At 39.9% G+C, this 27,350-nt stretch overlaps 1 protein-coding gene across 2 annotated transcripts; it reads left to right on the forward strand.

The window, feature by feature from the left end:
- The first annotated feature begins 600 nt into the window (after positions 1 to 600).
- On the forward strand, positions 601 to 23,875 carry tie1 (tyrosine kinase with immunoglobulin-like and EGF-like domains 1). Of its 2 annotated transcripts, XM_026147324.2 has the most exons (24): positions 601 to 896; positions 1,830 to 2,126; positions 2,287 to 2,394; positions 2,491 to 2,646; positions 3,233 to 3,364; positions 5,113 to 5,253; positions 5,387 to 5,515; positions 5,978 to 6,123; positions 8,725 to 8,869; positions 8,951 to 9,115; positions 9,660 to 9,800; positions 12,728 to 13,030; positions 13,447 to 13,737; positions 14,051 to 14,247; positions 14,330 to 14,476; positions 14,563 to 14,626; positions 14,784 to 14,894; positions 17,196 to 17,386; positions 17,637 to 17,750; positions 18,469 to 18,539; positions 19,538 to 19,578; positions 22,369 to 22,465; positions 22,567 to 22,666; positions 22,850 to 23,875. In XM_026147324.2, exons 1-24 carry the CDS (start codon positions 833 to 835, stop codon positions 22,919 to 22,921), a joined length of 3,423 nt encoding a protein of 1,140 aa, XP_026003109.2. In that variant the 5' UTR covers positions 601 to 832; the 3' UTR covers positions 22,922 to 23,875. The 2 variants fall into 2 exon arrangements, with proteins under 2 accessions (XP_026003109.2, XP_026003110.2); XM_026147325.2 differs by lacking the exon at positions 12,728 to 13,030.
- The last annotated feature ends 3,475 nt before the right edge of the window (positions 23,876 to 27,350 follow it).

A 27,350-nucleotide genomic window follows, 5' to 3' on the forward strand; every position in this document is an offset into this window, starting at 1 on the left:
GTGAGAGCACTTTTAAAAAGTTGGGATCTGAATAGACACAACAAGCATATTGTTCATCATTTCCTGAGGCTGAATGATTGTGAAGGAAAGAGACTGACTGGCCATAAAAGCTGCAGGGATTGTGCGCTACTCATTGAAGTGAAAGAACAAAGCTGTTGCATTTGGCAAAACGTGATTTTGGCTGCCGAAGTATTTGGTATCTGCGCAAGGGCAGCAATTAGGTACAATGTCCGCATTGGAAGATGTTTGGGAAGTGCAGGGTATAGAAGTCAATATATTTTAATAAAATGCAATCATAACTCCTCAAACAGTGTATATTTTAAAATGCTAAATAGCTGATATTTCATGTTTTTGTTGTTGTTGATGAAACCTAAAAAAGTTTCATCCTAAATCCATCGTGCACAGAACAGCTGTTCTACTTCTAAAACATGATGTTCAGTGTATGCAAAAGCAATTAGACGAGTGCTTAACGTTCAGCATTGTATTGGAACAAAAAGTGACAAAGTTTGAAGTCATATATACACTAATCGTGGATCGGGGAGTTCTGGAGCGCCAGCAGTCCTCCGCTGTCTGGTGACGCTCTTCCTTCCTTTCCCACCCAGAGAAAGCTGAGCTTCACCAAAAGTTACACTCTCTGCTTAGAGTGACAGTAGAGTGAACTCCTAAAACCAGCTGGTTACCGACGAGATTTTACAAACTGAACGGGAGAATTGGAGGCTTCGACGAGTTATGCGTAAAAAAGCGCACCGTCGTGACGCAGCGTCACCGTTTTGGATGCAGAGCTCACCCTGAAAAGAATCACACGCCGGCAGTTGATTTCCAGCTTTCCCCAATGAGGATTACAAATACCAAGATGATTCTGTGGGTGTTTGCGTTGTGCTTCTTTACTTTATCAGGTAAGAGTGAAACTATTTCAAAACCTGTCTGAGTAGCGAGTAGCTTACAGATGGAGCAACATTTTCGAGAAATCTTATATTAACGGTGTGTGTGTGTGGGGGGGGGGGGGGGGGGAGAATGAAAGAACTAACGTCCAAGTTGTACAGAGATAACGCAACCTTCATCCACTTATAGTTTTTAAGCTTTTTTTTTTTTCGATTGCCTGAGAGCGATTGTCAGCACAGCGCGTAGATCTATGTACCCTCAGGGAATAAGGAGCTCATCCATGTTTCCTTCCATTGTTCTGTGGATTTGGGGCTCACATACCAGGGAGAAGGAATGCTGGGCAAACTCATGTTATTGGATTTGGCACTTTTGTTAATGAATCACTTCAAGAGGCGTTTATGTTTGAACCCAAACCCCAATCGGTATTTTCGTTAATCTTCGTTGATCTTCCCCATTTTAACGCAATATGAAAACAAGGCGTTATTAACAGAAAAAAAGAGTTACAATTTTTCCCTTAGATTCAATATTTATTCCATGTGTCTGATAGACGAGTTTTATGAAATTTATGAAACTAACTTGACACAATCATCTTTAATTTAATGCAGAACTTCAAATCTGACACTTGATCAAAACTGGAATGAAACAGTAGTTTCACACTGCTAACGACTGAGAACTTTAACAGCTCCAAGATGACAATGGAGTAATTTAGTAATGTGTACATTTCTAGGGAAAAGCAATACAAATTGAAAAAAATATGTAAAGATGTAGTGTATGTATTTTCTGTCACTGTGTGAATCACTTAACAGCTGATTAAAAATTATGGGTCTCCCCCCTGAAAAGACAACTCTCCATCTCTCTGAATAATTAAATAAGGTTTGTTACACATGATTAAAAAAAACTCACACTGCTGCCTTACATCAGAGAATGACTAATGCTCTGTTTTACAGATGCTGTGATCGACCTGACCATGTTCTCTGCAGCCATGATCAGAACACCCGAGAACTTCTCCATCTCTTGTATCAATGGAGAGCGCAACTCTGCCCAGGCTAAGTTGGACATTAAGAAGGACAACAAAATCCTCATGTTCTCCAGTGTCCCACAATATAAAATGCACAAGTCCGGAAATAAAATGGTTGTGGCCAGAGACTTTAGTCGCCTAGAAAACATTGGCATCTTCTACTGTGAATCTTCTCAGGACTTTCCCCCAGTTGAAAAGATCACAATGATTAACAACCTTGACAACGGTGTGTTTGCACTTCAAAAAACAAGACTTTCTTCAGAGAGATTTATTTTATTGCTTAAATCCATTATGCATGAAATACATGTTTAAATGCAACTACTTTCAAGGGTGTGCCATTAAAAAAACAAAACAAACAATAACAGATTCTTTGTTCCTTACAACAGATTTCGTTCCAAATTCCCTCACACTACTTGCTAATGTAGGTGAGACAGTTCACCTCACTATGCACTTGCTCAACCCCCAAAGGAGAGATGTGACCTGGAAGTACAACGGTGAGTCAACGTATGCAACTCGGTACAGAGGAAGGACATTTTTGTGCAAACGCAGGCTCAAACAATGACATTAATGTTGTCGCTTGTTTCTTGCAGGAAACTACTATTATATGACACACTGGATTGACATGTTCAATGAAACTGTTGAGCTAACGGTGGAGAATGTAAAGCTTGACAATCAAGGTATCTACAGTGCCAGCTACGTTGGAGACACCCCTCTCAACGGTGCCTGGATGAGGCTCATTGTCAGAGGTTTGTTGGGTCTCACACACACAAACACACACAATCAATCGGTGTCAGATTAAATCAAGGGTTTTGTAGCATTTTTTGGCTCAGATGTGCAGCTGAACTCACAAAGAATTACACAAGACATGCTAAGGTTGACTCAGTGCACGTTCTGCTTGACTGATTGAGATGCACAAGATTCCCCAGCTCAAAATCTTTCTATTTATATGGAAGCTTGTGGAAAGTTACTGTTAAATACTAGCCTACCCTAAACTGTGAATTCACTATAGGCTACATCTGCACATCTTATTTGGCAAGGCATGTGCAGCACATATGTTTGTGTCATTTCCTTTATCTCAGTACCCCAAAGAAAAATTACAGCATTAACACTATCCCCACCCTCCACCTGCAGCCGGCTTTTTCTTTTTTGTCTCCACCAGATGCACATTTTACTGTCATTTAGCATGCATTCTGTACTATGTATCCTTTTTTTTCATTTAAATAGGTCACATGTGCTTAAAAAACACACAAAAGGCAAAATACATATAAATGCTATCGAAGCTGTTTGAAGTCTCTGTGCTGTTCTAAGTAAAGAATATGTGTTTCTTTGCAGGGTGCCCCAGTCAGAAGTGGGGTCCTAACTGTATCAGAGATTGTCAAGAGTGTCTTAATGGTGGCGTGTGTCATGAAGTGAACGGAGACTGTATCTGCCCTCCAGGATTTATGGGAACACACTGTGAGACAGGTTTGTACTCTACTCAGGCAAACATCTGCATCTGCAGTATTGTATAGGAGAACTTTCTGTTTGTGAATGAGATCAATAAAAAGGGAGATAGAGGAGGATAATACAAAAAGGGTGTGCAAGGTGAAAAAGCAGTGTTAATAAGTCACATGAATTATGTTGACTCACTTACACATTTGGTATAAATATGCACAATCAGAGTCAAAGCCTCGCAGTCTGACTCCTTAACATAAACACTACCAAAAAGAGACAGACAGACTGTGGAGCCTAAGGTTGAAAAATGAATCAGCAAAAACACTGGCAACCGCGTTAGGCTGATCGAGTGAGGCCGAGGCAGTAATATAGCCTTGCGCAGAAACGCTGTTGTTCTGAGTAAATTATTCCTTGTAGGATCAAAGCGATGTTACTTTGACTTCTTAGAGAAAAGATGCAAGCTTTTGAGTCGAAATTTCTTGTACGTAGTCTTAGATTTATTACCTGAGTTGAAAGTTAAGCAGCCATTAGAGTGATGGATGTTTTAATGGTGTTTGTATCACTAATCAGCCTCTGTGCAAATGACACTGGTTAACAAAAGATTGTGTATTCTGGAAAGCACCTTGGGTCACGTACTCTCAAATGCACAAATAGCCATAGACTCCATTACTGTCATTATCTGTATGCGGTAGCTATTTTGTGCTACATGTTTTTCTGTATGCACTTTATTGTTAGGGTTATTATATTTAAAAGCACATCTAGCAAGAGGCACATCAGTTTGCTGAAACTATGTAGCATTAGTTCATACTACTTATGCATGAATGAAGTAGATTAGCTTTTAACTAAGCATCTGATTTCATACATCAACCAATCAGAAAAAAAGAACTCACTAAACGTTATATTGTAAACACACACTAAAATGAGTTCACTCATTAACCACTGGTAGAAAACTAGTAGATCATCAAAATATAAACATAAATCTTTTTTTTACATTTGGAAGGAAAAGGTTGAGCAGAAGGGTTGAGTACGTGAGTTGCGTCCATGAAAAATCCTCTTCCTCATGCTGTGGGATGTCATCCCATTCTTCAACCAGTATTATCTCCAAGTCCCAGTGTGGCTCTGCTCGTCACTCTGGCACTAACAGCACACCCAAGCTGATCTCTCAGCTGTTCAATTGAGGTCAGGAGTGCAGGCGGGTAGCTCCATCCTCTCAACTCACAAGTTCTAGAGTCTCTTATAAAGCCCACTCTGAACGGGTGAGCGCTGTCATCTTGAAGGACAGAGTTTGGTCTGTCCTTCAAGATGGGATGGTCTTCTCTGGCACTGGCAGAGAGGAGTTTTTACAGGGGAGCAGCTCACATACTCAACTCTGCTGCTCAACTCATAAATGCATTTCCTCATAAACGTGGCTCCATTTAAGGTCAAATGAACAGGCTTTTCAACATAATTGAACAAACATAAATTTCCTAACTTGTTCATGATCATTTTTCATTTCTATTTGGTGAAGTTCACCCAGCATTGTCTTGTGTGTTGAGCTCCGTTATAGTTATAGATAGAAAACTACACATGAGGTACACTGAATTTAAATCTGTCACTAGAGATACCTGAAGACAGCATATTCTACAAATTCTGAAGTTCTTGGCAGTACAGTAAAACATTTAATGCAACTGTGAAACCAAGAAAAAAAGAGTTTCAGAGTTTTAAGGCATGATACCACAAAACATGAGGAATTTAAACAAACAGATTTGTAATTTTTTTCTTTCTCTGATGACTTGCAGCCTGCAGAGAAGGAATGTTTGGTCAAAACTGCCAGGAGACATGTGGTTCCAAGTTGAACTGCAAGGGGCTTCGATTCTGCCTACCAGACCCCTATGGTTGTTCCTGCGCCAGTGGCTGGTTTGGGAGCCACTGTGAGAATGGTATGATACATAATTTAAATAAGATCATGTGTTTTCTTTTTTTTTTTATGACATTTTCTTTTAATGGAGTTTCAATAATGACCTTATCGAGTCTCACACTATGAAGTTTTGTTTTCTTCTATTCTGTTGTCAGCCTGCCATAATGGCATGTATGGGCCAGACTGCAAGTTTAGCTGCAAATGCCAGAACGGAGGCGTCTGCAGCCGTTTCAGTGGATGCCAGTGTCCCAGAGGGTGGAGAGGACAGCACTGTGATAGGTCTGGTAGGTATCTTAACAGCTACAGTGATATGCACGTTTTTTTTTTCTCACTATTTCAATATTATTTGCATTCTTCTTGAAATATTGTATATAGACCAGCTATGCAACTTAATAAAACTGTTGCACACACCACACACAAACCATAATGAATGATCTAACTGAACAAGTTACTCTTGAATGTGCAACCTTTTTTAATGCCAAGGGTCACACAGCCTTTGTATTGGCACCTGAATTTGTCAAAAGTGTATTTTTCCTATTTCATCACACACAAAAAGTACAGCCACTAGGGGATGTGATTTCAAAATTTGACCAACGGGTGTACTTATATAAATGTTTTTACAAGCAGAGTTGCTGCTGTTATGATCTCTTTCTTTACCGTGCTCATTAGTGAAGCATACTTTTTTGTCTTTTTTTGCTGTTCCTTTCTTTTCGTTTCCTGTCCCGTCTCTCTCTCTACATCTTTAGACTGGGCTCCTCAGATTTTGGACTTGGATAGGCATTTGGAGTTGAATCTCAACTCCAAAGCCATGATCCTTTGCTCAGCCACAGGGAACCCCCTGCCCAGTCACAACAGCATTGAGTTGCGAAAGTTGGACAGCACAGTACTTAAGGTAGGAAGACCAGCAGTTGCCAGCAGCACTCCGGCAAGGAAACCTCACAGTAAGCCTGAATACAAGAGTGTTAATTCAGGCTGAATATCTTGGCAGACCTCCGTGTCGGCCCATATCAGCTAATGGTTCACCTGATATCCTTCTACACATTCATCTAAGTTACTATATGATATTTGCCAAGTTCTTGCTTGAGCTGCTTAATGGCTCAGTCACATTAGGGTAAAAGCAGTACAGCAACCTCTGTTGACCGGGAAAATGATGTGTTTGCTTGGTGATTACAGTGATTTTTTTTTCCATTCAGCAGCTGATTACAAGTAGTTGCAGCAACTAAATAGTCATCCAGTTGGAGGAACCATGCCTCCAAACTATCATGGTTTGAATCAGAGTGACTGCAATCACTGTTGGACAGACTGTTGAACATTTGCAAATAACTGCTGCCTAATTAGTAAACACAGACTGCATGCCAAGACTTTGCAAACCATTTTTTTTGCCTGCAATAGGAGACTCAGCTCAACTAGTTGCTAAATGGTTATATTGTGGCTATATTCCTAAATAAACTGTTCGCAGTTAAATCACTACAGCAACTACGTCACTGTTAGTGGATTCTGATTGGACGAAATGTAAGCAGTTAATGAGAATTTCTGTTTAATATTAATTTCTTCATAAGTGGATGGCAGCAGATTTGCAATAGATGGTAACGTATTTGGGGTTTTTTTTTTGCTAATTTGTCACAGTTATTTACTGTATAAAGAGCAACCCAAACCCATTTAGTCCCAAAGACTGACTGCAGACCGACTCTGTCTTATCGTGTCATTTTATCACCCCAAATCCACTTTGAAGATAGCAACTGACTGCGGGTGGTCACAGACCTCGATGCAAGGCTTGTGTTGTGGTTAACAACTTTCCTGTAGTGTGACTGTAGCATTAGCTTTCCCACATTTTTTGCACATCTGCAAGCTGCTTTGTAGCCCACCGCAACCTAGGCATCGCCATCTGATGTTACTAATGCCTGCTCTATTCTGGAAAAAGGCATTGAAGTCCCTCAAAAAGTGCCATTCTCCCAAATATGGACTGTGCAAGTGGAAATAATCAGTTCTGATTATACTGAATAAGGAAAGATTTATTCATTTAGGACCAAAATTAACTAAAAATGTAGGCCTGGTTAGCCAGGCTAAGATTAATTAGGGCCGGATAGCTTCAGTGATAGAAAGTGACATAGCTGGCCAGCTATATATTAATTGTATTAGTTTCTTTTTTAACTTGTAGTTCTAAATTGGAAGATTATTGTGATATTGAAATATAAAAATAAAATTATATTATTTTTTTCATCGCTCAAAATAAGCGTCGCACTTGCGGAAGCCGGTATGCTCGCCCAAACGCCGTGCATTTATAGAGACTTTCAACCCCAGATAGGCCAATTATGGATCTTCGGAGCCACCTTATGTCAGCAGCTGTTCTCAACCGTGAATTATGTTAAAAACAAACACCGCTCACGCCTCACAGATGACAGCTTACAGTCCTGCGTAAAGATGAAAGTGACTTCGTACAGCCCCGGTCGATTTCCAGACGCTGTGCGCAGAGGTTCAGGAGCAGAAGTCCCATTGTAAACCTATCACGGCAGACCCGACGATGTTTCCATGAACATGCTTTTCAGCATCTCTTTATTGACCACTTTTCACACACGGTTGCTGTACGCATACAGCCGGCTGTAGCTTTTCAGACACATACCAACAACAGACGTTGCACAGGCAGCGAGGCGTGATTGCGGGTGCCACTCAGGTGCGTCCGCCTCCCCTGGAGCGGCTCTGCAGACCACGCCCCGCCACACACATTAACCAGTGTTAACCAATATTCAGGCAGAATTTTAGTTCAGCTGGGTGTCTTTCCTTTTGTTATATTTCTTTAAGAGTTCAAAATGTGTTAAATACATAAATAAAATGTAATTTTCTCTGTAGCGCTTCATGGATTTCTTAAGCAACACAACTTTGTTCACACAAAGCATAAAGCTGAAAAACAATATATATAGTGTTATCTGCATTTTAGATGTCAAAAAATATTTGCGGTTCCCAGTGTTTTCTTTTGCGTGGAAACCGGGTCCAAATGGCCCCCTGTTCTAGTGTAATCGAGCAAAAAAATTTATGAAGAGTCTTCAAACAAGTCCAACTGTTTCGTTAAATTTGTAAAGTCTCTCTCTAAAAAGTAAAGAAAGTGTAAAATAGAACGAATGAAAGAACTTTTATTTGGGGTTTAAACTTTGTTTTTATGTCAAGCCCGATGAATGCAAGCTCGAGTCATGTTCTGAGGAAGTCAGCAGCACAATGGCCCAACCAGATAAGGCTGTATCACTCCACAGTGCAGCAGTCACCATGTTTTGCCTTTAAGTGATATGTTCAGTTTCTGTGTTATTGTTTCTCCGCTGTTTCCTTGATAATAGACACACACTGTTTAAAAAAAAAGAAAAGGAAAATTTGACCACCAGAATTTTCTCAAAGTGTTGGAAAAAGTCAAAATGATCCCAGCAGTTGGATCTAAAAAAATATATATATATATATATATTGCAGCATATTTCATTGCCTCCCTGTGTTACACATGTATTTGCAGGCCTCTCGTACTGTCATGGACTCAAACAGGAGCACTGCTGAATTTGATATCCCTAACCTGAGCGCTGAACAAGAAGGCTTGTGGGAGTGCAGGGTGTCCACCGATGGAGGCCAGGACTCGCGTGAATTCACCCTCACTGTTAAAGGTGAGTGATTTACGACATTTTAAAGTTCTGTACAGACAGGTGAATTTCAAAATAATAAAAAAAGATCCTGCTTCTTTTCAGTGCCCCCGATGCCCATTACTGCTCCCAAATTGCTGGAAAAGAGAAGCAAGCAGCTGCTGGTGATGCCAGTGTACACCTCTGTGGGAGATGGCCCCATCATCTCAATCAGAGTCCTCTATAAGCCTGTGGAGAATAAAAATGAAGACTTGTGGTCCTCCATCATAGGTATACGGGAAAAACATATTCATGTAGTCATGCAGTCAGTCTTTATCAGAAAGAAGAGCAATCACAGATAATTATTTTTTTTACTTTTTCTTTTATTGCATTGCAGCAACAAAAACAAAGATTGCGTAAATCTCCGTTATTTCAACACACTCTCAGTTCAGCCAAAGATATAATGTATTAGCTAAAGCAAGAAGCATGATTAGGACAACAGATTGCACAAATTTAAAATAAAAACTGTTCTCAATGGAAAATCTAAAAAAGTTAAAAAATAACAAATTGTATTTGTTAAAAAAAACACCCCAATCGGGTCTATAAACAAAAGAGATCTTCTCAGAGACTGAACATCGTGTTCCGTTAAGTTTGAGTTCACATCTGTTTTTCCCCCACCTAAAGACAACAAATGTTAAACATATGTGTTGAAGTGTATGTGTGTAATGTTATTTAAAACACTTCAGACACTCTGTGTTTCTGCTTAATAATCCTACTCTAAAAATGAATGAAAACTTTGGCTCACCAGCCTATCCTAAGTCAATTTTCCTTTCAGTTTATAGTGACAAAGAGCCTATCACACTTATGAACCTGGAGCCCTCAACACGCTACTACGTCCGTGTCCAGCTGAGTCGTCCTGGGGAAGGAGGAGAGGGGGACCCGGGGCCGCAAGCCATAATGGAGACCGACTGTCCTGGTGAGACCTGCAGATAAATTTTACAGACCACACAAACTTTGGACATGTGTATATTTATCTGGGAAAAAATATCAATTTTCCTGACCACAGAACTTAAGCGAGCTCAATTATTTTAAGTCTGGTTAGTGTAATAGTGAAGTGTTTTTCCCATGCCTGACTCAAGTTTAGAGCAAATATAGAAAAATGCAAGTGGAATGATTTATGGGTGTTTCTTTTAAAAACAACAACAACAACAACAACAACAAAAAACGGAATACCATAGAAGGTATTAAAAAGTGTAATTTTTTTATCGGCCTATTAGAAGTCATGACCCCGTTTAAAGCAGTAACAACCTGTATTCAAGAAGCAATAGCAGGTTTATTCCTAAGTGAAGGCTGGGCAGAGGGAGAGAGCATATTAGAAAGAGCAAGTGCAGAAAAAAGAACATGAAAAAGTGTTTTGAAGTGCAGTTAATCGTAGTTCTACTAAGCTTGAGTCTCTTACAATGTCTGAGGTCCGCGTGTGAAATGGATCTAAAATGATCTGTTGATGATAGTTTATGCCTGTCTCTTGCACAAACATAAACTATTGACATTAGTGTAAATTTTGGAAAAGCAACACTAAATAGATTCTCCTGGCTGGACTGAGGACGTTCCATTATTGTTTAAGTCAAAAACTGGAATGGAAAATGAAATAAATAAAACTGTGCATCAACAAATACTGGATTTATCTTAGCCATTTGTCCATTTTATTTTGAAATGTACTGCCATAAAGGGACTTGAAGTCTACCTTTGGGGAAAATATAGCATTCTGAGCTGGTTAATCACAGACAAAAGGACAGAGTAACGAGGTCCATATAAGATAAGATAAGATAAGATAAGATAGAACTTTATTAATCCCTCGGGTGGGTTCCTCTGGGAAATTCGACTTCCAAAAAAAGCACAGCAACGACCGAAGTTACAGTTACAGAACTGTTATATATAATATAACTGAGGGGCGGAAAGCAGACAAACACAGCGCTATTTAAAGCTAGCGCTGTTGTAAACTAACTGCTGCTCACCCCATTTCTGTGAAAACTCAAATTAACATCAAGAAAATCATCCATCAATTAGGATACATGGGTAACACTAAAATATGATCTGCAACTTAATTCAGCTTAATTCCCTTGTGATGGAATGGAATTTAAATTATTTTATTTGAAATTATAATGTAATTATGTTACTTACAAAGCAGGTGCACTAGAATTAGGGGGTTCAAATTCATTTGTAGTGAAAAAATCCAACACAAAACAATATATCCCCGTCTAACTTGTAAGTATGGAGGTAAAGGGCACGGGCCATATTATGGAGGGGGTTAATCTTGCCTTTTTACATCTTTATTTAATATTCATTATATTGGTTGCATGATAGATGTTTTATTATTCAATATTCCCTTTGAATTTACAAATATGATTGTGCATAAACTGTTCTCCTTTTTTAACTTTTCACTGTTGAAACATACATATACATACACACACACACACACACACACACACACACACACACACACACACACACACACACACACAGCTTTGTTCTGCATGGCACAGATAGATTCTGCATGGCCTACCACTCGGGTAGGTAGCCGTTTTGGTTCAGGGTGCCTCTCACTCTGTACAACTCACCGACCCTGGACCATCACACTTCCTCCTCTAAGTTTGACAGTTGATGCCACACACTGTGGAACCCTCCTTTTGCCTACTTGATAGCACACCAAGATCCTGCGTGATGAACCGAAAATTTTAAATTTCATCCTTCCATCTATCTATTTGCTTCCGCATATCCTTTTCAGGGTTACGGGGGGCCTGGACCCTATCCCAGCTGTCTTAGGGTGAAGGGCAGGGTACACCCTGAACAGGTTGCCAATCTGTCGCAGGGCTAACACATAGACAGAGACAACCAATCGCACTCACATTCACTCCCACATTCACACCTATGGGCAATTTAGTGTTTCTAATTAACCTAACCCCACTAACTGCATGTCTTTGGACTGTGGGAGGAAGCTGGAGTACCCGGAGAGAACCCACGCATACATGGGGAGAACATGCAAACTCTCTGCTGTGAGGCAACAGTGCTAGCCACCATGCTGCCCAAATTTTGATTCATTAGTCCATAATACCTTCTTCCAGTCTTCAATAGTCCAATGGCGGTGCTTCATGGCCCAGACAAGCCTCTTTGTCTTATTCTCACGTCTTAGCAATGGTTTGCTCCTCGTCCTGTCAAACCTGCAGCCTGAAGTCTTCTCTTCACAGTGAAACTGAGACTTGCTTACTACGACCAATATGAAGCTGTGTTTGAAGCTGTTGTCCTGTGAGCTGTCTATCACACAAACTTTTAACTCTCAGAAACTTGTCCTCTGATTCAGTTGTGGCTTTGGGTCTGCCACACCTCTTCCTGTCAGAGTTTCTGCGGAATTAGTAGCACCAGCTTTCAGTGCTTAATCCACCATCATTGCTGCAGAACAGTTTTAAATTGGTAGCCCATTTTGTGCTCCCTGAAAAAGGCCTTACAGTATAATTCTGAAATGTACATTATTTTTCAGTTTTGAGTAGCCCTACCTTTTTTAAAAAAAAAAAAAACCTCTGGCATATTCATTGGACTTGAATGACTTGAATTGCAATAAATAAGTGGAAAAATTGGGGTGCTCCTAAACCAGTAGTGTGTATATAATATATTTATAAATTGAACAATAGAACATCCATCCCAACTTATTACCTCCTTATTCTTGTGCACCTCACTCTAAGTATTTGTTGGTAAATATAATATAATCACAATTTAATTTCAAACACAATACATTTGAAGTCCATTTAATTACAGTGAAATGTTTCATATTATATATAAAGTGTTACCAAAAAGTGTACCAATAGATCGTAGTCCCCACAGCTCATCTTGTGTTCTCTGTTGCTGCAGAGCCCACAATTCAACCTGAGATTGACAGCAGCTCGGTGGAAGGCCGCAATGTTACTGTACGTTGGCGATTACCCGGCAGCAAAGCCATTAATGCTGGCAGAGCCACTGGCTTTTTAGTGCAGCTCTTCGGGCCGCCACGTTACAGTGAGAAACTTCAGGAGGTTGACACCCTGCTCAATGTGCTCTCCACCAAGTTCCACAACCTGGAGTATCAACAAGACTACACTGTGGTGGTGCGCCTCATCAACTGTGGCAGCCAGGGCCCGCCCTCCAAACGCTACCATTTCCACATCAACAGCCAGGGTAACTAAAACCTGCTGGTTAGAGAAAAAAAAGCTGCAAAGAAGTTTTAAAATGTAAAGCAGTTCATCATTCACTTCTCGCAGCTTGTGACACAACATTAAGTGTATTGCAATATATTGCGCCCTATAGGTTTTAGCCTTGGTTTAAACACTCAGCTGTATTTGGAGCTCGGCTTTTACTTAGCAACTCTCTCTCTGCCCAGAAGTTGTGTGTAAATTGAAGGGGGGGAAATAGCAGCTGATAGATGTAAAGCCATAATCTATGCATATGATTCTTTTAAATCCTTAATAGTCAAACGTTCCTCAAGTAACCAGTCTTGAAGTGTCTGGATTAGATTACCTGCTTGATTTCAGAATGTGTGGTAAGAAAGATTATTTTTGATTGATTGTAACAGCTCTAATGTTTCTGTATCTAAGGTCCATCATCCCCACTCAACGTCAAGGCCGTGCCTCTGTCCATGTCAGCCATTCAGGTGAAGTGGCAGCCCCCTGACGACCCAAATGGAGGTATCATTAAATATATCATAGAGTACCAGCCAGTCGGCCAGGTGAGCCCCCACCCTTGGGTGGACACAGACGATGGGAACAAGACCACCAAAGATGTGACGGCACTCAATGGCAGCACAGTCTACCAATTCAGAGTGAGGGCTTTCTCTAAAGTGCCAGGAGAGTGGAGCAACTATGTTCAGGCAAAGACACAGGGGGATGGTAAGCAGGAAGCTCCTCATAATGATCAAGTCACATAGAAGGTAAAATATAGACGGCAACATGCAAAAGGTTCCAAATGAGACTGTGTTATATTCTTAAGTTTGATATTTTTGATAAATTTTAAGTCTCAAATATGGGACCTCATAATCTTATGTCCAACCTCTTCACTACTGTATTTGGTTGGCTCCTCCAGTTGACCAGACCACCCACACATGGATTCCATGTTTCCAAAATTCCATATTTATCTCCCCCGTATTTAAATCTTCTTTCTCTCCTCTTCTTTTTTTTCACTCTGTCTTTTTCCCAATGCTAGAAAAAGCTTCTCCAACCTTTACCCCTACCACCCTGGATGTGATTGGCCAGCCCACTGACAGTTATCAGCTGTTAATTGCGGTGGTGGGTTCAGTGACTGTCACCTGTGTGACTATACTGTTGGCACTGTTGGCTCTTTTCTTCATCAGGAAGACGCTGCTGAACCGTCGCCGCACGTTTACCTACCAATCTGGATCGGTGAGCATTCATTCTATTCCGGTTGACTTTGCAGCCACTGAGAGAAATTATTTTGCTGACTATACACTGTTTATATCTCCAGGGGGAGGAAACTATTCTGCAGTTTAACTCAGGAACTCTGACCCTGACACGAAGGCCAAAGCCCACGCCAGAGCCCCTCACCTATCCAATCCTTGAGTGGGAGAACATAAAGTTTGAAGATGTCATTGGAGAGGGAAACTTTGGCCAGGTGTTTAGACTTTCTGAACGTTGCAGTGTTCCCTGTGGTTGCCATTCTCTTCGCAACACTTGAGCTAACTGTGGTTTCAATAACAGGTTATCAAAGCCATGATCAAGAAGGACGGCAACAAAATGAGCGCAGCCATCAAGATGCTGAAAGGTATCTGAGCCACACATTTATCATTAAACTGATACAGATATAGTCGTTAGACATAACATTAAGACACCGTACGGCATTCTGATGTGTAATTTTCATTTCAAATACTGCTTTGCTTGCACTTTGCTTAACAATGCCCATCATGTTGTTCTTCCTGCAGAGTTTGCCTCAGAAAATGACCACAGAGACTTTGCAGGAGAGCTGGAGGTCCTGTGTAAACTAGGCCAGCATCCCAATATCATCAACTTAATAGGAGCCTGTGAAAATAGAGGTGAGTGAGCAACATCTAGTGGCTGTAATGAGCATTGACGCACTATTGGCTGTTCGGGAACAGTAATTCACAGGTGAAACAAACTGCTGTTTCAGTGTCACAAGTATACGACTGCCTTACAGTTTAGTGACCAGGTTGTATAAACTGTATACTACAGAAATCTATACATCAACAATCTGATGTTTCCCTAAATAAATCCAGCTGAAACCCAACAACCATACAATATGACTTTCCTCAGCAGATGATGTTTGGTCACTTCTCGTGGAAGCAGATACACCATCTAGTTTGGTTGTTGGTGTGATTTCATCTGTAGAATATATACCAAACTGCGTGATAGATACATTGGTATGTGTCAGAAAACACACCTAGAATCGCTCTAAAGATTCAAATAGCCTAAAGAAGGTTTTCTTTAGAGAAATAGGTAAACAATATGGTGCTAATATACAGCATCTTTATATCTTTATCAAGATTTAAATGTAATCTTATACAAAAGCCTGTGTTCAACAAACTGTACCCTCAGCAGATTCCTTATTCAGCTCATTCCTTCTTAATATGCAGCGCTGTACTTGAACAGTTTAAATTCTTCTTACTTGAGATGCAAACAGATACGCCCGTCCCATCTGACTCTCTGTCATCTGCACCTGGAAAACCCCAGAATGTGTCCAAACGAAATAATCTTCGCCTGCCAGAAGCATTTGCGCTATCACATGTGTTTGATTTGTCCGCGCGCCTAACAACCAAACAGCTGTGGCATGCATTAATGTATTTGTATAAGGTTTCCTTCATGATCCCTACCTCGAAGTATCAGTTTACGCCAGTGTCTTCTAAATTGAATCATTTAATTACTTCTGTTTGATCAAAGACTGGAAGCACATGAGAAGCACCTCTGTGCACCTCTTGTTACAAACAAGTCGACCTTGAAAAAATAAACGCTCGCTTCGAAGTAGCGCTTAGCTCTGCAGACCTTATCTCTTCTTTGTTTACACCCTTGATTAATAATCATGAACATGCATGTGCACACAGATGCAGCACACATACTTGAAAAGATTTAAAGAAAACCTCGAGTGTTTTCTTCATTTAATTTCATGGAAAGAGCAACAGAGGAAGGAGGGGGTGAGCACGAGGGAAAAGAGGTCAGGAGGGAGGAATGTTTCAAGAAAGTGGGGAGAGAGGAGAGCGAGCAAGTAAAAATTTTAACATCAAAGAAGATTTCGACGAATGGTCATCAAGAAAAAGTGCTAATTGGCAGGAAGTATTGCTACCGTCTGTGTAACTGCACTTCCTTTGAAAGGAAAGCTGTAAAGAAAAGTCGCTGGCTAGAAGAGGAAACACAAACTTGACATTTTGTCAGTTTTGCATTTAATGTCTTTAAGGGAGAGATTATGGTGTCGTTTTCAGCTCTCACCCTATCTCGTCTTACTGAGATCTGGAACAAATTTGCTCTCCTCCTGTACTAGAAAAACAAGGTGTGTCCGGAAGGAATTCACCGCTGAGCTACTGAACACAAGAGGAGGGAATAAATTCAGATGATATTTGATATACTCTTAAAAGTAGAAGATAACGATTGAACGAAAAGGTCACGCCTCTCCACAGAGCTTTCATAGCAGTCTCTCTCTCTCTATTCCAGCTATGTGCTAATACTAACATGACCTCACATTCTTACTGAGCTTGGTTATTCTTCAGGTGATGGGGGTTTTGGAGCAGATGACCTGTCACCGTTCCATATTGAGAAACTCTTCTTTTGCAAGAAACATGGCATGTGCTTGATTAACAGACGCTTTTGTAACTCACAAGTAAAATAATTGTATTATGTTCCAGTTCTTTGACCACTCTGCCCATAAACCCGTTATTCTTTCCTTTCACATATGGTACTTAGTAATTGTGTTGGCACTGTCCCTGGTCCTAGTGAAATCAACATGAAACTCTTCCAACAACTACAAATGCCTGTAGGAACTCTGGCTCTGGCTGGAAGCTGTAATCTATTAGCAAAGCTTCAGCCATCTGGTTGAGTTCTGTGAGGATTTTACAAAAGGTCTGGTGTACATCTGCTGTGTCAAAGACCAAAGAGTTGAAGGTCAAGCCCAGTACAAGCTGTAGCTGGGTCTCTTTCCAGGCAAATCCAAGCGAGTCAGCCAAGGTCAAAGTCATAGTATGTTGTAAAAATAATACAATTTCATTAAAATGGTCTGTCTGAGCCAATAGCAGTTTGCACAGATGGAAGGTAATATGTTTATTAGCAGGTGGCATGGCCTTTTCTTATTGACAGAGATATCAGTCCATCTGTCTCTCTGTCTGCTCCAGGTTATCTGTACATAGCCATAGAATACGCCCCCTATGGTAACCTCCTTGACTTCCTGAGGAAGAGTCGGGTGTTGGAGACGGACCCTGCCTTTGCCAAAGAGCACGGTACTGCTTCCACCCTCACCTCCCAGCAGCTGCTGCAGTTTGCTGTGGATGTTGCGAATGGGATGCATTACCTCAGTGACAAACAGGTAGGAGGAGGAAGGATGAGCAACCTTAGCTGCTGTTTTGTGCCTGTTGGTGATGGTGCTTTTTTATTTCTGAACAAATGATCTTAGATCTGATTAAAGTCTCAGTTTTGCATGAAGTTGTGACCTAAAACTAGATTTTTTTTTTTTCAGATTTGTTTACAGGTTCATTTTTAATTTTGCTTAAAATTGTTGTATCTGTATCTTTGTCATGACACCGCTTCCCTCCCCTCCTCTGCTCTCTTGGTCCTAGTTCATCCACAGGGATTTGGCAGCGAGGAATGTTCTTGTTGGGGACAATCTTGTGGCTAAGATAGCAGATTTCGGTCTGTCCCGTGGTGAGGAAGTCTATGTTAAGAAGACAATGGTGAGTGGTGGGGGTTATGTTTTGGTTTAGCCTTGCAGAAAGCACCGGTTGCTTGAGACTAAAACAAAGCAGTGTTAGATGTTGCCCCCCCCCCCCCCCCCTTTTTTTTCCTTTTATTAGAGTGGATTGCATGTGTTGTTCTCACCTTTCACATGCTGAAAACGGCAGAAGACAAAGGAGCTGTACAGCAAAACATTTATCAGCAGGCTGCTGCAGTCTGTGACTGCATAAAGCCATATCTTTAGGCTGTCAGCGTATCTGTAGATCTGCATTAACTCACATATGGTTAGCTAAAAAGATTATATCAAGCTGATCAAATGAAACAGTCCAAGGGGATAAGAGGTTGTTATTATTATTTTTTTTTATAATTTCAGCTGTTTTTGTTGTTTTTAATGGTATAATACTGTTCAGACAGTCACTAATTTTCACAATAATAGAGCGCCTGCAGAGGGCAGTCATGTTTAGGTTTGTAAACTCCAGCACGTGCAGTGTTTGTAGAGCAGATTACCATCTTACTGTAATGGGCAATAGACTTAATAATGTAATGTGGCACCACTTTATAATACAGTTTAAACCCTATTTTTCTTATTATCATTTCATGCATTCATCTTTTTTATTTAATACTCAAACATAAATGATGTCAGAACAAGATTAAAACATGCCATAACACACCAAAGCTGCAAGATTTGACATGAATCTGTTGTTGCTTCACTTTCAGGGGAGACTGCCGGTACGCTGGATGGCCATTGAGTCCCTGAACTACAGTGTTTATACAACAAAGAGTGATGTGTAAGTTTTTTACATTTTTTTTACTAATATGCTATGAAATGAGAACTATTGGTAAAGTGGTTCACAAACACTTCCTGAAAAACATGGTTTCCGTATTACAATACATAGGTCTTTATAATCATAATTCCTCCCTCTATTTCTTATTTAATATCTTCAGAAACCTTATTTGCTACTACTCCTAGTAAAGTTTTGATTAGACATGCCACAAAGTGCCTCACCACAGAAAACAACAAATCATCCGTCTGTCACTGGTGGAGTGATAATAGTGTGCTGCACAACTGATAAGCACAATCAGGAAGCCCTGGGTACAACTTAGCAGGCAGACAGACACGTTGGCATGTCAACTGGAACCTATTTATACACAGCAGAGAGTGCAGCATGGCCAACGGAAAAGTGTGAATGCTGCTCAGAGGGCCAGAGAGTTGTAAACATTTGTAAGAGACACAATGTGAGACGTCGCGAAACGTGCTGCGGGGAAGAAATCGAACAAAACAAACGGACAGGCTGACGGCACGAACAACACTTGTCTGCTCATATGATCTACCACACTGTTCTGTGACAAATGAAAGCCGTGGTATTTCTCTGAAGAGAAATTTGCTAATCAGATAGCAGGGAAGAGGTTGTTTTTCTGACGCTCGGTTCCCCTTAAGTTTCTGCGTTCATTTTACAAACAATCTTCATTTTAACAATTAAAGAATCAAATATCCTCCTGTTATTCTGTTTGATGTTTGTGGTTGTGTTAAATACTTCCATTTTGAGTAAGAGGTATCTATATTGCTTGTAAAAGCATGATAATCAGAATCTTTCAGAATCTTTTGTCATCTACAATCTGTATATTTTTGCAGCTAGCTGCTTTGCAAGGCACCAGATATAATCAACAAAGATATGATCGACAAAAAGAAACATGAAAATGCTTCCAAGAGCCAGTATTTAAATTGTTTAAGCTTTGTTACAGTTTTACTAAGCTTTGTGTCTTATCTTTGTATCTTCTCTAACAGATGGTCTTTTGGAGTTCTTCTCTGGGAAATTGTAAGCTTAGGTAAGCATACAGCCTCATATAGTGCAGAAACTACACCATTTACTTCTATATTTTTAATACAGATGTCAGAGCCACATTGTGACAGGCTAACAAAAGTTGAATCCCCATAAACTGTTTGTAATGAAGCATCTGCTCTTTCTAGGGTCTATGGGAAAGAAAAAAATAAATGATCTGAATTAAAACCAAATGAAAAACAGGATGACTTACATTTGCATACATGTGTAAACACATATGTGCATGTAAATACACGTGACGACCAACCACACAGTCAACAATAAAGTTTGCAGTCATAATCAATTGTATTTATACTATAATGTTTATGCTTCCTCTTTGTTACTGTTTAAAAGGCAGTACAAAACCAGTACACTTCCCCTTATAGACCAGCGTCCAGTGGCAGTCCTAGCCTGTTTGGCGCCCTGGGCGAACACTCCCTCTGCCCCCCCCCCCCCCCCCACACACACACACACACACAAAACATATTAAGGATTGTACATTAACATAAAACTGTTGTACACACACACAAACACATATGAAGAGAGAGAGGGAGAGTATGCATAGTATGCAAACGGCCACCAAACAGCCATCATAATTCGTCATACAATGAGAACTGGACAAATCAACAATTGACAATGACTAATTAATAGTAAAATCTGTAACATAATGTATTGTTTGGAGTTTAGTCTGTTACTGTTGCTATTTTTTGCCATTTCTTCTTGGAGCAACTGTAACCCACAAAATTTCCTTAGGGATTAGTAAAGTATTCTGATTGAATCTGATTGATTCTGATGCCCTTACTCCCAACAAATGGGCGACAGAAAACCAATCGGTGCCTATGCCATTCCCAATATGCGCTGGCTGACGTCGGGGCAGCATGAGTATGAGCATTAATTTTTTATTTTTTTTGCCGATGCCCGGGATGCTGCCCCAGGCAACCGCCCGTGTCGCCCGTATCTAAAACCGCTACTGCCTGCGTCAATGTTATGACTCAGAATTCTTTAGAACTTTCATAATGTGTTTTCATATTCAGGGATTGTCAAAGCTGAGGACCTCTGTCTTCAGGTGATGTTATTTAAGTCACATGTGCCGTTTTACAGCAGCCATTTTTTTCAAGAAAACATTTTACGACCTCAATTGCAAAAACGTCGGGACATTGTGTAAAATCTAAATAAAAGCAGAAGGCAGTCATTTTAAATTTTATTTCATCTTTTATTCACAGTAGAATATAGAACAAATATCAACATTTTTAAGCTGTAGCATTTTACTATTTTATTAAATATTAGAACTTGAGTTGAACTACAAAGACATGACTGGAGGAATATTTTATAACTAATTAGTTTAATTAGCAACATGACTGTAACATGACTGGGTGTAAAAAGAAGACCTTACACAGACAGAGTTTCTTAGAAGTAAAGATGTAAAAATCTGTGTCTACAAATTGTTGAACAATTTCAGAATAATGCACTCAGTGTAAAATTGCAAAGACTTTGAACCATGTATAATCTACAGCAGCAGTCCCAACCTTTTTTGCGCCACGGACCGGGTTATGTCTGACAATATTTTCACACACCAGCCTCTAAGGCAGGGGTGTCAAACTCAAATACACAGTGGGCCAAAATTCAAAACTGGAACAAAGTCGCGGGCTGACGTTAATATTTATTGAAAAAAAAAAAATCTTCCTCTAGATATAAGAATGAATCTTTTCTTATGGACTCAAACAAGTTTTGCTGAAAAACTGAATATGGAACAAGCAAAGCTTAATACTAAACAATATATATATTAGCTGTATAATACCAGTAGGCCAGCTCTAATAATAATTTGGTATGGCTTCGCGGGCCAAATATAATTAGGCTGCGGGCCAAATTTGGCCCGCGGGCCAGAGTTTGACACCTATGCTCTAAGGTGTCGCGGATAAATACAACAATATAAAACCAGTACTGGTAACAAAAGAAGACGATTTATTTATAACACACGGGAAAAAACCCAGGGAAACCGAGTTAATGATAAAAACGATAAAAACCAATAAAACCCCTGAAAACCATAAATTTCATGCCGGGCCACAACTTTCGCAGCGCGGTACCAAACGACTCACGGGCCGGTACTGGTCCGTGGCCTGGGGGTTGGGGACCGCTGATTTACAGTACATAATAGAGTACATCGACAAAAGCTTCAGGAAATCTGGAGAAATCTCTGTGTACAGTGGACAAGGTCAAAACTCAATGCTGGATGCCTGTGATCTTCAAACATTTTGAAAGGTGTCATTAATTAAAGATGTATACAGGTTTTAGATCAACATATGCTTCATCCAGACAGCATCTTTTTAAAGGTAGACCTTATATATTTCAGCAAGCTAAGCCTAAGCCGCATACTGCAGCTATTACAACAGCACAGAGTTTAGGTGCTGAACTGAGCTGCCGTCAGTCCAGACCTTTAAACGATTCAAAATATTTGGTGCACCGTGACAAGAAAAAAAATGACCAAGAAGACCCAGGACTGTTGAGCAGCTAGAATCATATGTCAGACTAGAATGGGACAACATCCCTCTCCCAAAAGCCAGTAAGCTGCTCTACTCAGTGCACAGACTCTTGTTTAATTAAAGAAGCGGAGATGCTACACAGTGATACATAAATATATCCCTGAAACATTTTTGAAATGTGGTGTTGCCATCAAATTCAAAATGAGACAATATTAAATAAAATACGGGTCTGTGAGAGTGTTTTTAATTGACATTTTACACATCGTCCCACGTTGTCCTATTCAAGTTCTATGACGTTCTGTGTGTATGTGCTTCAGGTGGCACACCGTACTGTGGGATGACATGTGCTGAGCTTTATGAAAAACTGCCACAAGGCTACAGAATGGAGAAGCCCAAAAACTGTGATGATGAGGTGTAAGTAGTCTGTATCTTATAGCTAGTGATTATCAAATTACACAGCCCATTATGGCACTGGGTTTTACCATATTTATCACTGTGTTAATGTTTGTCTCCAGTTATGAGCTAATGAGGCAGTGCTGGAGAGATCGGCCCTATGAGAGACCCCCCTTCTCCCAAATCTCTTTGCAGCTCAACAGGATGCAGGAGGCCAGGAAGGTAAGGCTTCATTTGCATTATGTTGGTAGAAAGGGAAGAATAGAGAAAAACATCCTGTTGTTATTATTTGGGCATAAAAAACAGAACTAGAAATGTGGGCTAAAACAGGGTTTTTGTTGTTGTTGTAGTAAGACACTTCACTTGCATTCACTTTCTTAATCATGAGGTTTAATCTGTTTTCAGGCTTATGTGAACATGGCTCTCTTTGAGAACTTCACCTATGCTGGGATTGATGCCACAGCCGAGGAGGCCTGACTACCAGCCCCCCCAGACCCTCGCAGGCCACAAAGCTCCAAGAGAAAATCACAAGGGAGGCTGCCACGTTACTGCCACCCCCCACCAACTAGGCGTCAAGACAGGAGGACTAGGCGCTCTACTTCAACCACCCAGCTATAGATGGAGGACTGTGAAAGGACACTGTCTGGAAGTACTACAGGTGTAAGGAGAAGAGGCGTACTGCTGGGTCCTTGATGGATAGATGTGTCTGCTACTAACCTTGTGGGAACTATGAACCCCTGTCACAAAAAAAGGAAAGAAGACACAAAGTCTTAGAGAAACATATACAGCATTCCATCTTTTCCTTTTCCAGCAGTTATAATGATGGAAGTTTTTCTCTGAGCACTGATATGGAGCTATGTGACTTGCTGAAACACCACAGGGTCTGTGGGGTGTCCGTGCTGGACTTTTCCCCTCCATTTCTCAAAATGGAGAACATCTTTTCACAGAGAGAAAATAAAAGAAAAAGACAGTGCTGTCAAATAAGACACGACAAGTTCTCAACGCCGCTCAAGTGTCAAGACAATCAATTGTGATGGAAAGATGTCCAATGTAGCACTTAAAAGTAGCTTTACGCTGTCATCTTTGTGCTTTTACTATTTGCCTATCACTGCCATATGGATGTAACTGTATATACTTGCCTCATTTTTAATAGATCAAACTCTCCTATTATAGGAATATAATCAGAGTTATAGACTGATTTAAAAACTATGATGGATTTCATGTGTTGCATGCAAATTTCCATCGCAAGAGAAATTATTTGGAAGCCTACAAGTAATACAGAGAAGTAACCTTTGTAGTTTTTTTTAACATTATAAAAATGTAACACCGACGATAATCCACTCTGTGAGTATGTACAGTATCTGTTCATTAACTGGTTTCCTTAATAAAGGTTTTATGTGGTGACTGGATTCATCGCCACAAGTAGTTTAATTCCTTTTGTCGTAGTTCAATTTTGTGCAACTGATCTTTTTTTTCAACTTCAGAAAGAGGTGATTATTTTGGTGTGCTGGCCCTTTTAATAGTTAAGATGATGGGAAGAGGCCAGGCTACTGGGGACCAAAGTGAACTCAGGAACACTGGCTGCCTGCACTGAGCTGATCTGTCACTGGGTTTCCTTTACACACCAACCACAAGCACAGAACTGTCAAACATCGTAAAAGCCTGCCAGCTTCCTGACTATGGCACATGTGTAACAAGGGAACAGCAGTGGCCCTAGATTTATTTTTATACCATATTACTCAAAAATCTGACCTTTGAACTTAGGTTGTCTACAGCTACTTCTGTTATCCAATAGTTTGCCTGTGTTGAAAAAAAATTACATATTTACTTGTTAACCAGCTGCAGGTTTCACCTTAAACTGGGTTTTTATAAAAAGGTAACTGAAAAAGAAAGCACGGCAACAGACTTTTTAAAAACATGGGACCTCCCCTGACTTGCTGACAGGCGTATTTTAGATATCTGGTCCATCTAAGCAGTTGTCAATAGAAACAAGCAAAGCTAAGCAGCACAGTTGGCTGTATTAAAGTTATTATTTTTCAATTCAATTCAATTGAATTCAAATCACAACAACAGTCACTTCAAGGCGCTTTATATTCTAAGGTAGACCCTACAATAATACATACAGAGAAAAAACCCAACAATCATATGACTTCCTATGAGCAAGGACTTTGGCGACAGTGGGAACAAAAAACTCCCTTTTAACAGGAAGAACCCTCTTACCAGTTGAAATCCAGGATTTAATCTTTAATGGGCAGATATTTTATCATTCTGGGTTGGCTTCTGTTCTGCTACATGATTATGAAGAGAAAAAGCCACGTTTTTATGCCCAGTTTTGGTGGAGAGGAGTGTGGTGTGAGTGCTAATGTTAGCTTAAAACATTTATAGCTACCCAGCCATTTTTTGTACAGTATAAATTAGTCTTCTTTGTTGATTCTTTCCTGTGTCACCAGTGTGCTTGTTAATATTTTGTGATTATGTTGATCGCCTTGAGGCAACTGTTGTTGTGATTTGGTGCTATATAAATAAAACTGAATTGAACTGAATTGAATTGTTGGCCTTCTTGATAGTTAGCAAACATCTTGGTGTTTGGTCAAAATGATAAGGTGCTTATGTCAGGGAAGAAGACTCAACTACCAAGCCAGCTCACCTGAGTTCTCCCACATGCAAGACTCCATCCTGAAACAAACGGTTAACTTATTAAAGGCTTTTCTGTTTCTTTTCCAATTCGGTTTGTGTGATGCTCCACTGAGATGGCTCTTTTTGTTGTACTATATTTCTGAATTTCTTCAAGGATCCATTCGAAAAGGTGCAATAAACTCGGTGGACCTCATTTCACAGCAGCAGGTAGCTGACTTGCACTCGCAAAGTGATGCAAGTCCACATAAGCATGCTTTCCAAACTTTTCCTGGCCAATCTATCCACCACTCATTAACTGGTTGTGGTAAACCACAATACTGACCCATTTCCATTACTCAAGCTTCCCAAGATTTTGCTGGCAACACCAAGAATTGCAAGAATTCCGAACAACTTGTAAATTGAACCAACAACTAATAGCTAACACCTGTCAGCAGAAAGGATACGCTTTGATTGTGATCTTAAAAATAAAAGTGCTGGACTCACTATTGAGTCACACTAATGTCACACTAACACTAACTCCACATAACCTTTTTCACACACCTCAAATGTATTTATTTATTTACTGTATTGGCCAAGACACCATTTGGCATTGTAGAAAGGACTTCAGCTGTTGCTGACCTATTTTGACCTCATTTTGTACAAATTGCTCTTAGATCCCAGTAAAGCGCAACTGCTTTCTCTTCTGTGGTTTTCCTTAGAGTGAAAGTGGCATATCTAGGTGAAGAGGTACTAGTATTAGTTTTGTTACTTAGCAGTACTTGCTCTTATTGGCCCATTTACAGCTCATCCTACCCTTTGTCCTAGAGGCATAGGGTCCATCATTTACATTGTTTACAACTTGTAACATGTTTTTTGAAGAGCTTAGGATGCTTTAAACAACAAACTAGAAGCTTCTCTTTTCAGCTTTTGCTTACAGTGGCTTGCAAAAATGTGACAAAATGTGGAAAAGTTCAAGGGAGCCGAATACTTTTGCAAGCCACTCTATATGTACATATTTTAAACAGCATTCCTTTCCAATGGAAAAATCTTTGTAGGTATTTCACTGTAATTTTTTTTACAGTAGATTATGTATTTTAGTGTTTTGCCCAACATGCATGAGTTTTTCACTGCACTGTGTCTTAAAATTTGTGGTTGTTATATTGTCATAGTTGTGATGCATATTTTCCTCTTCCTTCCCCTTGTTCCCCTTGCATGTCCTTGTGCAACAAATTTGTCTGATCGGTCATCTGTGACACAGCCAAAAATGGGATGTGTTGCAATTTTCATTACTAAAGTCAACCATAATTAGAGGACAAACATCTTTCTATCATCTTGTAAAAAAACTTTGTGATTGTGGCTTTTGTTTTGGCCACACTGATCATTTCTTTCAGAAAGATAGTATCCATCATAGCTTTGCAGCATACATTTAAAAAAATGAGTAGGTATATAAGGATTCTTCACCTTCAAGTTTGAAGGCTGTTCAAATGTTTTGGTGCACAAAAGCTTCACCAAGTTTGCTTTCAGTTTGTTCAATATTGTTTTCCTAGATACTTAGAATCCATGTGAAAACAGCCATTAACTAGCTCTCTGGGTTCACCACTAGTCGTTTGCACCAATTAGACGAGACATTATATTGCATCAGTGCAGTCACCTGGCCAGTGCTCAGAAACAGGTCCTTCTGTAATTATAGTCAGTGTCCAGTGGCTACAGGATACCTCATTTGAGCTCCTTAATCATTTGCTCTGAGATATTAGCTTGCTACACTTGGCTATATAAGGTCTCCACAACATTGCCGTTGGTAGACTTGACCATTGTTTAAATGATTACAGTGCTCATGCTTCATATTTGATGCTAGGTTTCTTTCACATTTTGCTTACACTGATTCCTTGTGTTGAATTTATTACTAACATGGAGGATGTCTAAAAGAATTTAAAGCATCTGATGTTACTGTGGCGCTTTCATATACTCTTAGCCCTTAATTCAGTTTTCCTGATTCTTCAGTGTCTGCCTTAAGGTAAACTGACTTGAGGATGACATAAAACTCCAATTTTTAGAAATATGTTTTCTAATAATGTGGATGAGATATCTGGAACTGTATTTCTTTTTTTACATCTTTCTTCTACACATTTTTCAGTTTTGAGTATCTCAAAGGATTATCTCAATGATAAATAAAGTAATTACCTCAGCAAAAGACTGTAACACACCTGGCAAGAAATATATGAGCCTTTCTTCCTTGAGGTGCACACAGACATCAGCAAAAATACTTTTTTTGTTTTCTTCTTCTTTTGTA

Source organism: Astatotilapia calliptera, chromosome 17 (assembly GCF_964374335.1).
Source record: "Astatotilapia calliptera chromosome 17, fAstCal68.1, whole genome shotgun sequence".
NCBI lineage: Eukaryota > Metazoa > Chordata > Actinopteri > Cichliformes > Cichlidae > Astatotilapia > Astatotilapia calliptera.